General features: G+C 41.5%; 1 protein-coding gene across 4 annotated transcripts in view; it reads left to right on the top strand.

The window, feature by feature from the left end:
* pdzd2 (PDZ domain containing 2) overlaps positions 1–15,008 on the top strand; it is a 96,136-nt gene that overhangs the window by 50,082 nt on the left and 31,046 nt on the right. For all 4 annotated transcript variants that reach the window (XM_026186346.1, XM_026186342.1, XM_026186345.1 and 1 more), the window contains 2 exons: positions 10,645–10,759; positions 10,866–10,939. In XM_026186346.1, the coding sequence (XP_026042131.1) occupies positions 10,645–10,759; positions 10,866–10,939 (189 nt within the window). The remainder of the gene's footprint in view (positions 1–10,644; positions 10,760–10,865; positions 10,940–15,008) is intronic.

The following is a 15,008-nucleotide window of genomic DNA, read 5'->3' as shown; positions in this document are numbered from 1 at the left end:
TTGCTGTATATCCTGGTGGTGTGGATCAGTGAATCGATGTCTCCTTCACTCCTGGCATACAGCTTGATGTCATCCATGTACAGGAGGTGGCTGACAGCTGCTGCGTTCCGTAGTCAGTATCTGTAGACAGTTTTGTTGATGATCTCACTGAGGGGGGTCAGGCCTATGCAGAACAGCAGTGGGGACATAGCATCTCCTTGGTAGCTCCCGCACTTAGTGGTGAAATATGAACTTGAAGTTGGCCTCTAGTGTTGTGCGCCACATCCCCATTGAGTTCCTGATGAAGGCTCTTAGGGTCCTGTTGATCTTGTATAGTTCTCAGCATTCCAGGATCCATGTGTGGGGCATTGAGTTACTGGCTCTCTTGTAGTCAGTCCAGGTAGTGCACGGGTTGGTCAGTCTGGTCTTACAGTCCCAGGCGACTGTTCTGTCTATCAGTAGCTGGTGTGTCACCCTTCTCTTTCATATGAGTGCTGCCAGACAACTTCAACCAGCAGGCGTGAACCATGTCAGGGCCTGGAGCTGTGCAACTCTTCATACTGGAGGCCCGTTCTTGGATGGACCACTGTGATGGTCACTGGATCTTGTTCAGGGAGGTTTGATCTGCTCTTAGATCCAGTGGCCACTGAGCATTGCTGTTATGGGTTGCATCCTTCTCCTGTCTGCTCTGGCTCCAGTTCATGTGAGGCTGTTCTCATATTGTAACTCTCTGGTGTACCTCTTCAAGCTGCTGTCTAAGGCTGTGAGCATTTACTTGGCAGTTTTCAAGGCCTCGGGTATGGACAGCCTGCTGTACTTCTTAGGCGTCCCTTTCTTTATCACACCTTTCTGCAGCTCTGATAGTTGGCTAACTTCATTCTAGATTAGCTCGAGTCTCCTTCTCCATGGAGGGCACTGCTCCTTGCTGCTGTTCGTCTTAAAGCCAAACATCTTTGTGATCCCTGCTGCTGTGCTGTAGATCAGCTTGTTGGCTTCCCTGATGATCCCAGTAAGGACTGCCTGTAATGTTGCATTCACTTCTTCTTGTAGACCTTCAGAGGGGACTTCACGTAGTCTTGGTAGTCAGAAACCTGGACCCTCCCTGACTGTGGTCTAGTTTTCCAGCTTCACCAGGTCAGCTTCTCTTGCACTCAATGCACCTCTCGTGGGCTTGGTACCCAACACAGGTGACAGTGATGACATCTCCCCCTGACCTGAAGCCCTGGTTCCCCTTTGCTGTAGCACTTGTGTTGTACCTCATTAGTTGGGATTAGCAGTTCCTTCTATGGAAGGCTGGAACACGGAGCTACTCTTTGTTTCACCGTCAGTCTGGATGTTGGGTATCAAAGACTCCAGAGGTCCCGCATCCTTTCATGTAACCCTTTCGCTGCGTAGTAACCCAGTTCCCAACAGTTTTAGTTTTTCTTCTCTTAGCTGCAGAGTACTGTCTCAGGATTTAAAAGCATTAAATATAAAAACATTATATTTATTGCTGAAGTTTATCAATTAAAACAAAGACATCAGACACTAATTAAAAACTTTAAACCCTCCTATTCTCCTGCAGAGAGGTCTGAGGGATTTTCTATGTGTTGACCTCTAATCTGCACAAGTTACCGTGGTGATTTATCCCAATAAGAAGTAAATCAGCTTCTTCTTAGAGAAGACCCAGGGTTAACCCTGAGGTTACCAGGATAAACCAGATAGTACAGGGTCCTGTTCCAAATGTAGGAAACTCAGATTTACTGTTCCAGAAAGAGACCTGAAATCTGAGTCAGTTACCAGTGTAACTGAAACCTTAACCTGCTCTCTGGCAGATTTTCATCAACAAACGATGGATGTGTTTCTGACTCGGAGCAAACTGGTTTGTGGAAGTTTATGCACAGGATAAAATCACAATTAGATATTAGTTTGCTGCTTTGTGTACTTAACATGAGCACTTTGACGGTGATTCAGTCATCAGTATAGGACGGAAACAGCGATTAGGTCATTGATTTATAATCAGCTCAGAATAAAATCTTCAGTGTCCATCTTTCTAAAGCTGTGGGTGGTGATGCAGCTCCTCCCGGCACTGCAAACATGTACATAACAAATGTCTCAGTCTCAGAGCTAGCTCAAATAGCTTTTGCGCCCAGGGTCCGTTTGTCCTCAAACATATAATATGTCTTTAGTCTGATCTAATACCTGAATTAATCTAAGACAGTGGGGTAAAAGTAACATTTCTGTGTCTTTTATTAGTTGCTCCCAGGTTCTTAAACTTAGATTTTCCTGCAGTTATTATTATTGTTGTTGTTTTTTGTTTGCTTTCACATCTTTATGAAACATAAAGATGATATTTGAAAAACTTAAATAATTATTTAGGTTTTTATCTTTTATTTCTTGTTTCTAATTAGTGAGCTAATTTCCTCTCAGATGTGGAGGTGCATCTACTTGTCTGCAGTTGTTGCCTTTGAAATGTGATTGAAATCTTATTGAAAGCGTAGAAACACTGTCCATACATTACTCTGCATTCATTCATGTTACAGCATTGTTAGATCACGGTGAGTGTCCTTATTTTATTTAAATTTCTGTTTTTCAAGTCATTTTAGTGACAAGCAAAGTAGTTCTCACTCAGTGACACCGTAAGCTAACAGCTAATAAGCTAACAGCTGACTGAGTTCACCATGGTAACTGAGGCAGACTGCTAAGATGTTAAACTGTAGACAGTGTGTTTAGTCTGACATACATACAGTTTGTTTTTACTGCAGTGCTCTCCGTTGTATATGGAGATAACAGTGTCTAATCTTTTACATTTAAGATGAAGGAGCTAAAGAAAAAATCTGAACTAATGAAAAAAGCTCAGTAATTGTTAGGGAAGTGACATGAGCTGGTTAAAGCAAAGAGAAAGTGGTTTGATCATGTAGAGAAATGGCTGAAATTTATTGGAGGAATATCTTGCTGCTCATTCAGAGCAAATGCTGAGTTCTTCTCTTTCTGAAACAATGTCGCAGTGTTTTTGTTCAGGGAAATATTAAGCAGCCTTTTGAAAGCTAGAATTCTTGTTTTGGACTTGTTATCAGCCTCTTGGAAAAATGTCAAACAGACTACTACTAGAACCCTACAGAGTCCAGACGAGGTGTTTTCTGTTTTTTTTTATTTTATTTCATTTTCTTATTTATGTTAAGTAATAGCTGGACTACAAAACATTTCTGATTTGAGTATCAATGTTAACCAAGAAGGTACTGATCAAAATATTGAAGTTCTGATAAACTTCAACATTATTTTTTTAACGATGATTTATTGATTTTTTTGGAACAATACAAACAGCAACAAATCAGCACAGCCAAATAGAAATAATAAGAAGAGAAGAACTAAATAAATACAGGTACATGAGTTATAGATGTACATGTCTGGCTCAGAATATGTACAGCATTCCACATTTCAAGTCAAGGGAAAGAAAAAAGAAAGAAAAAGGGGAGAGAAAAAAAGTGAATAAAGACATTAATTATTGTGTTTAAAAACAAAATGTGATCCCCTTTATGTAATAGCACAGCAAGGTCACGAGGTAGGTGATCAAGCAAAGGCCGCCATATCCTACAGAATGCATCAATTCAATTCAATTCAGTTTTATTTATATAGCGCCAAATCACAACAAAAGTCGCCTCAAGGCGCTTCATAGATACAGAGAAAAACCCAACAATCATATGACCCCCTATGAGCAGCACTTTGGCGACAGTGGGAAGGAAAAACTCCCTTTTAACAGGAAGAAACCTCCAGCAGAACCAGGCTCAGGGAGGGGCGGGGCCATTTGCTGTGATTGGTTGGGGTGAGAGAAGGAAGACAGGATAAAGACATGCTGTGGAAGAGAGACAGAGATTATTAACAGATATGATTCAATGCAGAGAGGTCTGTTAATACATAGTGAGTGAGAAAGGTGACTGGAAAGGAAAAACTCAATGCCAGAGGTGTGGACTCGAGTCACATGACTTGGACTCGAGTCAGACTCGAGTCATTAATTTTATGACTTTAGACTTGACTTGAAAAAATGTTCTAAGACTTGTGACTTGACTTGGACTTTTACACCAATGACCTGGGACTTGAATTGGACTTGAACCGGTTTACTTGAAAAGACTTGATATTTTACCCCAAATATAAAATTTAACATGCATATTATATAGAGATTGAAAATGTGACGTCATTCACGGGTAGAACCGCAAAGGATTCTGGGAACTCGTGGCAAGCGGTACTAGCGCACGCAGGCTTTCAATTAAAATCAGTTACACAGCGATAAAAAGAAACACAAAAATGTCAAGAAGCTGTTGTATTATTAACTGCAATAGCCGGTCGCATGACAGCCACGGGAAGCCGACGGGTAAAGAGATCGGTTGTTATCGGATTACGTCGTTGAAGAGAAATTGTTCGAGCCATGTTTCCGAAGTAACAAAGACGCGACTGGATTGCAGCCATTCAAAGACCAAATATAACGTCCCAGAACACTCCAGCTCACAGGTTAGTCTGCTCCAAGCATTTACACGAAGGTCAGTCTGCTGTTGTAGTTAATACGTCATTTTCATAACATAATTGGTGATATAGGTTACAAGCAAGTCTGGCGCTGAACAGAAATTGCCGCGCTATGCTCCTTTGTTTATTGTGCATAAATAGTGAATTGTCCTGACACAATATTGCGTTTCGCCTCTGTTATTATGGTACATTGACAAAAACATACTTTTATTCACAGAATAAAACAGTTTTTATGTATCACTAATTGTCCAGTACGATTACAGCATACAATATTGTTGTCACTGCTACATTTCTGTGATGCTACCAGAAATTATTTCCACTACTAATTAATTACCGTTGAGCTCAAAGGTCCTATTAATAAACGGTTAACGAATGTGTATTTATGACGACAGTTTGTGAGACTGGTAAACTTATGATACGTACGATGGTCTTTACTTTCTACACGGTGCATTTCAAGGTCCTGCACCCATCCGTCGGTAAACTGTACCTGGGCTTGTTGCAGTGACCTGAAGTTACTAAACTTCACGAGTGTATGCACTCACTCCAAGAACCGTATAATTATAAATATGCATATAAATATGCTAAGATGAGATAGCTGACTTCATCTAACTAGCAAATGTTGTCCAGGCTACGTTGGTGATGCAGTTTTTTTTTAATGTGTATGATATTTTTGTCATGCGATTTTAAAGCTGGTCCTACAACCGCATCCAAGAATAACATGCAGCTTATCTCAGAACTGTCGGTGAAAATTATTCTTGGAGCTAGGTTTAATTGAGCTGCATTTTAAAGAGGTGCAATTTCACAATTTGTGTATATTTTCTAAGTTCACTATTTTGTCATGTGTTGAGAAAAACACAGATTTTAAAATTACATGGTCTAATATTTACATTTAGCATAACTGCAACATTATTTTTTTCGTTTTTTTGAATGACTCGAAAGGACTTGAAATTCAAAGTTTCAGACTTGTGACTTGACTCGGACTTTTACACCAGTGACTTGAGACTCGACTCTGACTTGCCTGACATTACTTGAGACTTGACTTGAGACTTGAGGATAAAGACTTGAGACTTACTTGAGACTTGCAAAACAATGACTTGGTCCCACCTCTGCTCAATGCATCATGGGAATCCCCGGCAGCCTACGTCTATTGCAGCATAACTAAGGGAGGATTCAGGGTCACCTGGTCCAGCCCTAACTATATGCTTTAGCATATTGTTTATTTTAGCATCACTTTAGCATCACAATTTATGATGGCACTAAGGCGCTCCATTGGCAGCACCTTGAACGTTTCTCTGTACCATTGTGTAACAGTGAGGCGCCGTCTCTGAATCCATTGAAACAGTACACATCGCCTCGCTAAATGTAAAAGTTTACCTAACGAAAGCATCTGCACAGAAGACACAGAGAGCCCTTCTATAGACAGACCCAGAACGAACAGCACAGGGTTCAGTGGGATCGTCTGCTGAAAGATTGAGCGAAGCTCTATAGCAATGTTTTTCCAAAATCTAAAGGACATTGCCATATGCAATGGTAGTAAGTCCCCACATCCGTATTGCACTTTACACAAAGAGGAGAAATCTGAGGATGAATTTTATTTAGAAACTCTGGCGTACGCTGCAGTCTGTGTACGAATCTGTAACGGCTTTCCTGGAGTCGGTTACAGGAAAACAATTTCTTGGCAGATCTAAAAGGTTTGGACCATGCTTCTGCACTAAGCTGAACTTCGAGCAGTCATCAAATATACTAATGCCAATACCTGGAGGGAAAGCTTTATTCCTAATTAGAGGCTGCAGTGCACTAGAGAAACCTCTTCTTCCCATGTGGGCAGCAATATTATGCCAAACCTTAAATGTAGGCATCAAAATAAAATGATTTCTGACACCAAGAGGAAGGTCAGCCAGACCAATAGATAAAAGACAGAGGCGAAAGAGGGTTACAGCACCAAGTATCTACTGGTGGCTCGCCTTGGTATAGAAAGGAACCACCCTGAGATTATTTGTGCGTGGCAAGCCCAGTAATAATATAGAAGGTTATGAAGCGCCTGCCCCCCCTCATCTGTAGGCAGTTGTAAAATCTGTATCTTTTGTCTAGATTTCTTCCCATGCCATATACATTTAGGAAGATATCCCTCAATCTCTGAGAATGTTTTTCTGTTGATCCTGAGAGGCAACATTTATATGGGATATAATATTCTGGGTAAAACATTCATTCTGATTAAACTGGGGGGGGTCAAACAAAATTCTACTTTTAAGTTCATCAGTTTAAAAAAAAATTCAGGCAGTCGGTGACCTCAGGTGTTTTAAGTTCTGCTGACTTCTCCAGGTTTACAGTGTAACAGTTAGCTGGATGAAGCTTTAGATGCTGAGCATTGATCATGTGTCGTGTCACAGATCGCTCACGTTGAATGAAGAAAGGCTGTCACGGTTACAGCTTGGAGAAACTGAACTGCGCTAACAACTAAAGTGAGTTTTTAAGTGCAGCTGGAGAACGTGTCAGCATTTTGAAAGCTGATAACAGATCAGCTTTCAGAAACACTAGAAACTGTAAGTGCCAGTCCATTTCTTTACTTGTCATGTTAACAATCCATTCAAATTTGACTGACATCCACCAAGGTCTTGAAGGTTCATCATTTATTGGTTGAAAACTGACAGAAACCTTGTACCCCAGGAACTGTGTACTGTCAGACTGTCATTAGCAGTCGTTTAAAACTACGTGTTATAGCTGTACGATATACATTCTGCTGCCTTTGTTGGTATTGGCAACATTTAGGACATGATACTGGCATATGGGGACTGTAAATATCACATTCTAATATCATTTCACATTTAAACTCTGACCTCACGTTTACATTTTACATCTGCTGTTCTTTACGTTGATGCCAAAATGTGTTATTTTTACTACAAATCTCCTAAAGTACAAACAAAGGACACAAAAATACAGTTCCAGCCTGTGTCATGGTCCTGGGTCTGTGACCCATGTTTCTAGGTTTCCTATGTTCTCATTTAGCATTGTTTAGTTTCCTCATTCTTCCTGCTTTAATCATTTGTATTTCTGGTTGTGAGTTCTTGTTCATTTAGTCTGTTGCTGTTTGTGCCTCCCAATTCAATTCAATTTCTTTATTGTCCCACATGGAGAAATTAGTTTAGCAGCAGGAGGATAACAATAAACAGAACAATACTATAAAATAATAATAACAATAATAATGATAGAAAGTTCAAGGACAATTATTTGCCATTAAGGAGACAAGACGCAGTAGGGATAAAAGAGACCTGGAGTCCTCACAGGTACTCTATAACGGCGGCTGGAAGGCAACAACTCAAACTCACTGTGAAGTGGGTGGTTCACACAATTAATAATAGAATGAGCCTTTCTAAGCACATTTCTATTGTAAATGGCCAAAAGTTCATCTTGCCAGCGCCCTGAAATTTCGCTAGCAGTTTTTACCAGAAGTCCCAACCGATTCTTGTTCTTCACCGTCAGGTTACCAAACCAGGCAGCGATACAAAAAGACATCACAGATTCGATAAAGCTTCTCTAAAACAAGGACAATATCTGAGATGAGACATTAAAAGATCTTATTTTCCTTAAAAAGAACAGTCTTTGTTGAACTTTTTTAGTAGTGGCATCAGCATGAGATTCAAAACACAGTTTATGGTCAAGTACCACACCTAGATATTTATAACTCTCAACGATCCCAACATTGGCAGTTTTAATGATAGTGGGTGATGAGCTATAAGAGGACTTCCTAAAATCAATAATCATGTCATTAGTTTTTTCCCTGTGTCTATCATGTCTATCATGTATGTTTAGTTCTGTCTCTGTTCCCCGTGTTCATCCTGTTTTACTTTGAAAGTCTAACGTCCTGTGTTTAGTGTATTGCTTCCTGCCCGTCTCCCTCCCAGTGGTGTTCCCTGTGTGTTTCAACTTCCCTTGTTGGCCCTCTTTGTATTTAAGCCCTTTGTGGTTCTCTGGTTGTTGCTGGATTGTCTGATTCTTACACATCTCTTGTCTATGCCCCCAGAGCACTCAAAGCACATTGTACAACATGCCACATTCACCCATTCACACAAGCATTTTCTTCGATGCTTTTCAGTGCTTCCTAGCTAACAGTCACACACATTCACACTCCCATGGATGCATCGGAGAGCAACTTGGGGTTAGTGTCTTCTTTTTGCTGTCCTCTTGGACCGAGAGGCTATCATTGTCCAAGAGGACAGGCATGCACATGCAAATCCAGACCATCTTAGACTGCAGCAGGCTTGCAAAAGTACATTTACCTTAGAGACACTGTTGTACCAATTCATATGAGGCAGGGCTGGTGAAACTGATCTAGTAGCTTGACGCGTCTACAGTAGAGTCACACCCATACCCACACCTCGTCTCGGAACAGAGGACGCCATCATCTACCTGCTCAATCGTGTCTACACCCATCTGGACCAGCCGGCGAGCACTGTGAGGGTCATGTTTTTTGACTTTTCCAGTGCTTTCAACACCATCAGGCCGACCCTCCTGGGTGATAAGTTAGCAGCGATGCAGGTGGATGCTTCTCTGGTGTCCTGGATTGTTGATTACCTGACAGGAAGACCACAATATGTACGTCTCCCACAGTGTGTGTCTGACAAGGTGATTAGCAACACAGGGGCACCACAGGGGACTGTCCTCTCCCCCTTCCTCTTCACCCTCTACACCACAGACTTCAGCCACTGCACAGAGACCTGCCATCTTCAGAAGTTTTCTGATGACTCTGCGGTGGTTGGATGCATCAGCAGGGATGATGAGACAGAGTACCGGGCTGTGGTCGACTCCTTTGTCACGTGGTGTGAGCAGAATCATCTGCAGCTCAACGTGGCAAAGACCAAGGAACTGATCGTGGACTTCAGGAAGACCAGGAAACACTTGACCCCTGTTTCAATCCAGGGGGTCAGTGTTGACATTGTGGAGGACTATAAATACCTTGGAGTTCACATTGACAATAAACTGGACTGGGCTAAAAACACCACAGCACTTTACAGGAAGGGCCAGAGTCGTCTCTATTTTTTGAGGCGACTGAGGTCCTTCAACATCTGCCAGAAAATGCTGAGGATTTTCTATGAGTCTGTTGTGGCCAGTGCGATCCTCTATGCTGTTGCATGCTGGGGGAGCAGGCTGAGGGTCGCAGATGCCAACAGACTCAATAAACTGATCCGTAAGGCCAGCAATGTTGTGGGGATGGAGCTGGACTCCCTCAAGGTGGTGTCGGAGAGGCGGATGCTGTCCAAGATAAAGACAATGTTGGATAACACCTCCCACCCACTCCATGACATGCTGGTCAGTCACAGGAGCTCGTTCAGTGAGAGACTGAGATTACCGAAAAGCACCACTGAACGACACAGGAAATCTTTCCTGCCTGTGGCCATCTCCCTGTACAACGCATCCACTTAACACACTGTTTGCTGCTACAACTACACATGTTTCTTTTCCAACTATTTATTTATGAGTGACTTATGTATGTATGTATGTATATATATGTATATATTGTACTATTCTTAGTTAGCGTATTGTCTGTCTTGTCTTAATGTTGGTTTAAAATGGAGCACTGTAACAAAAAATAATTTCCCCCAGGGATCAATAAAGTATTCTGATTCTGATTCTGATTCTGATACAACAGTGCTGTCAGGCCTACTGCTCTCTGTTTGGTGGACTTCACTTTCAACCCTTCTGTTCCGTACTCGCTTGTGGAGTTGTGAAGTCTTCCTGTGGCTGGACAGCAGGTGGCAGGGTTTAGCCCGCAGCCAAAACCATAAGCAGTGCTTTGTCACAAAGGCCCTTTGCAGTATGTGGCTGCAGGATCTTCTGACTGTGTTTACTTCCATAAGCTTTTCAAAGTAAACCCACATTGTGCAGTCGACTGTCATCCTGTAGTAGAGACTGACCTCTGACCTGTGTTACATCATTGTTATCAACTGAAACATTTTACATTCACACTTTACTTTGTTAATGATGTTTTCACTGCAACTTTCAATATATCTGGTAGGAACTTCTACCGACCTTGATATCTATGTAAGGAGAAAAGAAACCTATGCATGGCGATACATCTAAATGTGCGCTGTCATGTGTCACTACTAAAAGCTGTGATGATAACACTGAACCCTTGGTTCCTGCTGTTCTGCCTGACTCCAACTCCCACAGGGCCTTGGGTTCAGTATTGTTGGTGGGCAGGACTCAGCACGTGGTCAGATGGGCATCTTTGTCAGGACAATATTCCCCCACGGTGCTGCGGCAGCTGATGGACGGCTGAAGGAGGGTATTACTTCCTGTTCATTCTGTGTTACTGACTTGGAAGGAAAAGCTTGACAGCACCTGGCAGAGATCATTACCTACTAACGGTGATTTTATGCCTCCCCACACAGGAGACGAGATTCTGGAGGTGAACGGAGAGTCTCTGCAAGGACTCACACACCAACAGGCCATCCAAATCTTCAAGGTTGGCTTTCAGCGTTTATATTTCATCAACAATGTAAAGAATGTTAAACTTGAACTGTTGTCTCCTCCTGATGGTGGTGAGAGTAATTACACCAATGCCACTGACGTCTGTATCCAGCTGCTGACATTATGCTGTAATCTGCTTGAACTATTGCAGTTTTTGTAGATTGCTTCTGTACACAGTTATCGTGGTGTACAACTTCAAAATGACTAGATACCCGAGTGTTACTGTGGGATACTGTGAGCGAAAGCAGAAGCGAAGCGACTGTGAGTAGAGCAGGTGAACAATGACGTTCAAACCCCGTCCCAAATGTCCTCTGCCCTGTCGCTGTGACTTTAACTCGCTCACATTTGTTAAAAGTGCAGGAGTCATTGACAAAGAACACTATTATAAAAAACCTCCTCTGCATTTTCCCAAACTTTACGACAAAGTTTAAATGAGGGATTTTTGCTTTTTCTTATTTTAGTGCATGTTGTTAGGCTGCTGTGCTTCATTTGCATGACATTGTCCCTTAATGATAATAAGGAGCCCCTCTCTCTGCCTGTCTGTAAAACCTGTCTGTAGTGAATCTCATTGATGTGTTTTGTCCTCTTATAAAGTTACAAACAAAAGATTTGTCTGATTTTTAGATTATCGTTAAAACCCCATTTTTAAAAGTATGTAATGTGTTACTAAAACGGTTGATTTTTGACATTTGCAGACTTTGTGACATGGTGTTGTATTTATAAAAGAGTGTAGCTGTTCTGTAGTTGATGGAATGAGCTGACAGGTCAGAACAGGCCCGTCTTCAGCACAGAGCTGCGTTCGTGAAACTCTGACATCACAATATTACACCTTTTATTCGGGGGTCACTGTGAGAGCATACACTGTCCTCTGTGAAAGAAATTGTTGTTCAGCAGAACAACAAAAGTGAATATCAAGTAGGAAAATCCTAAATTTATGGAATTCCCCTTGTAGTCTTGACATTTCTTTGGCTGTTTCCTGTTGTCAGGATGCACCTTTGTTAGTTTGTTTTCTCAGTCCTGGTCCACATTTCCAAAGACATCATCCCAGCACAGCTGATAAGTTCCACACTCACGCACATGCTTCTGTTAACGCTGGTCTAATAAACTTTAGCTGGCAACGTTAAAACTGAGTGTGACAAAACATTTGTTTGGACAGAAATGATTTAAAATGATTTAAAAACTCTCAAAGAGCACCTGGAACACCTTCATAAAGCCTCAAAAGCACTTTAAAATAAAAATTAGTTGAAAGTCTGGCCTCATATGCTAGTATCCTAACAAATTTCCCACGTGTGGGACTAATAAAGGTTATCTTATCTTATCTTATAAAGAAATGATGGGTCGGCCAAGACCTCTGCATAACTTAAGAGTTCAAGGAAATCTAAAGAATAAATGTTAAGTTGCAGCCCAACAGAAAAACTGAATGGCGTGCTCATAAATAAGTGAACAGGTACCAACCCAGCAAACAGCAAACCAATGAGAAATGAAAATCCACCAGTCTCAGAAATAACATCTTAAACATGTTAACATCGTAATATTCAAGGTGTCTGTAAATTTTTATCCATCTATATACAGTTTTTATATTTTTAGGTTTACCAACGAAAGCCATCAAAAGAAGGTGAAATTCATTCAATTCAGTTTTACGTAAATCAAAACAGTGACCTCAGTGTGCTTCGTATTATAAAATATAGACTCTACAATAATACTGAGAAAATTACCAATAGCCAACAATCCAAGTCAAAAAGAAGAAAGTGCCATCAACCCAGTGTAAGGGGTGTGTTTTTACACCCCAAGGGAAGGAGGGGGGAGCGAGTGGCATGGGTGAGTGAGGGGGGGGGGCAAGGATGGGACAAGGGACATCGAGGGGGGGGGGGGGGGGGGGGGTGAGTGAGGGACACACAGGGAGAGAGGGGGAGGAGCAATGTTCCCTCTAAGCTGCGCGCATGCGCAATTGCGCACTGCTGGCAGGTCTCTGCGCACAAAAAAGAAAACTAACCTGAACTGAAATTAACATTAAAACTTTAACAATTCTGTTCTGCATGTGAGTCAGTGACTGGCTGCTCCCGTATGGGATCAGAACGATGCCACCTTATCCCACAGTCCAGCCAATGATGCGATTCACATTCGTATATACGCAGCTGATCAACGTGGTTGTCAGGCTATGACAGCGTCCTTATGTGCCGACACCGGTGTTTTAGCAAAGCGGCTGATGTGGAGTGAAGCCACGTTAATGACAACGTGTACAACCATTGGAGATGTGAGCAGGACAGACGAACAACTGACGGGAAAAGTGTGGACTTTATACCAGTTTTTAAATTGAGTTGATCGACCACGTAAAACCAGAGTTATGATAAAATATCTGCAATGTTTGTTTTTCTTCCTGAATACTGTCGTTGTTTATATTTACTGCAGGAAGAAACGGTAAAAACTGCGTTTTATAAGGAAAACGCTCGAAAGCCTGTGAGCAAAAACAATACCAAAACTCCCAGCCTTTCCTATTGGTCGAAAAATGTACCATGTCGACCAATCAAAACATGGCATTTAGTTGTTAAGAAACGGGGGGAAGTTTTAGAAGTGACGGCGTGTTTGAGATGTGAGAGATTTGCGACGTTTAGTGCAAATCTTGTGTAGTTAGTGTGTAGTTAGTGTGTAGTTAGTGTGTAGTGTAGTCAATAGTTTTGTTGTGTGTGTCAGAACAATGAGGCGCCTGCTGAGTGTTACAGGTGTTACAGCAGTGATACATCTGCTGCTGTCAGGCCTGCAGGTATCAGGCTGTTGTTCTCCTTCATCTCATAGTGGACAGAAATTATTTTTTGGAGCGGCACAAATAATTTGTGTGGCATCAGATTAGATGCAGAACAGCTGATTGTTCTGTAAATAGTTTGAAATGTTTGTTTAAAAAACGCCTTGGCTGCATTTTTAGGTAAACAGCTGCAAAAAACTTTGTTGTTTGCATTACTCAGTTACTTTTTTGAAGAAGTAACTATATAATTAATTGCCCAACATTGGTCATTATTTACTGTATTTTGCAGACAGAGTTACAGACTCTCTCCCAGACCACAGACTCATAATACAAGTCAGAGCAAAAAAAAATAAAAAAGAAAGTTGTGTTTTCAAAATTGGAGTTCAAGTTATTTTTCCTTCCAATAGTGTTAACATGCTGCAGGTCATGAACAAGATTTTTTACATTTTCATTGTAAGTGGGCTAAAGCAGTTAATTAAAAGTTGTCTAACATAAATGTAAATGCTGTAATTTGATTATTTTAATAAACATGTAACTTGGATGATTGGATGCTGGCGTGACCACAGTGCACACGTCTGCTGTTGCTCACAGTGGTCCAAGGGACGCTCAGGGAGTTTGTGTGTTCGCTCAGACACATGAAAAATTAGAGGGAACATTGGGGAGGAGGGCAGCAAAGGGAGGGACATGGGTGAGGGGTCGGGGGTGGGGGGGGGGACATATCAGATTATTGATTTGACCACTTCTAAAGTATCCTTAAGTTCTCTGATTGGTTTTCAGCCTACAGACGGCCGTCTGGCAGCTGCATCCAGTTGAGCTTTGTATTCAAATTCATAGTGAAAAGCTATAAAATACAATTCAGCACTGTTAACTTTTGATATTATGTCTGCTGCATTTGTCATGAAATAATAACGGAGCAGGCCTCGCCTGATATTAAACCACTTATTAGTCAGCTGTCAAACAACTAAACAGTTAAAGCTTAAAGGAGACAGTGTGAACCTTTCAGTGTTGTGTCAGCATTTTCTGAAATGTGTCTGACAAAAGCTAAAAGCTGATTAATATGTCAGTCATCTCTTAAACGCTGATGTATTGTTTCGGTGCTGTAGGTTTAAACCTTTGCATTGCTTGCTGACAGTTCTGTTTGTCTTTCACTAAATGACACAAATGTCACATAAATGTATTGTAAGTTTTGGATGTGTTGTTTCATATTTTGTCCCCATCATGTTGACATTGACACTGACGAGGACAGCTGAAGGGCGAGACCATAGACTGAATTTCTGGTGCTGACGTCCGCAAACAGAAAACACTCAGCACAGTCACTAAAGAC

This window comes from Astatotilapia calliptera, chromosome 12 (genome assembly GCF_900246225.1).
Source record: "Astatotilapia calliptera chromosome 12, fAstCal1.2, whole genome shotgun sequence".
NCBI classification, from domain to species: domain Eukaryota; kingdom Metazoa; phylum Chordata; class Actinopteri; order Cichliformes; family Cichlidae; genus Astatotilapia; species Astatotilapia calliptera.
Note: the sequence above shows the minus strand (reverse complement) of the source record. Positions and strands in the feature narration are given on the sequence as shown.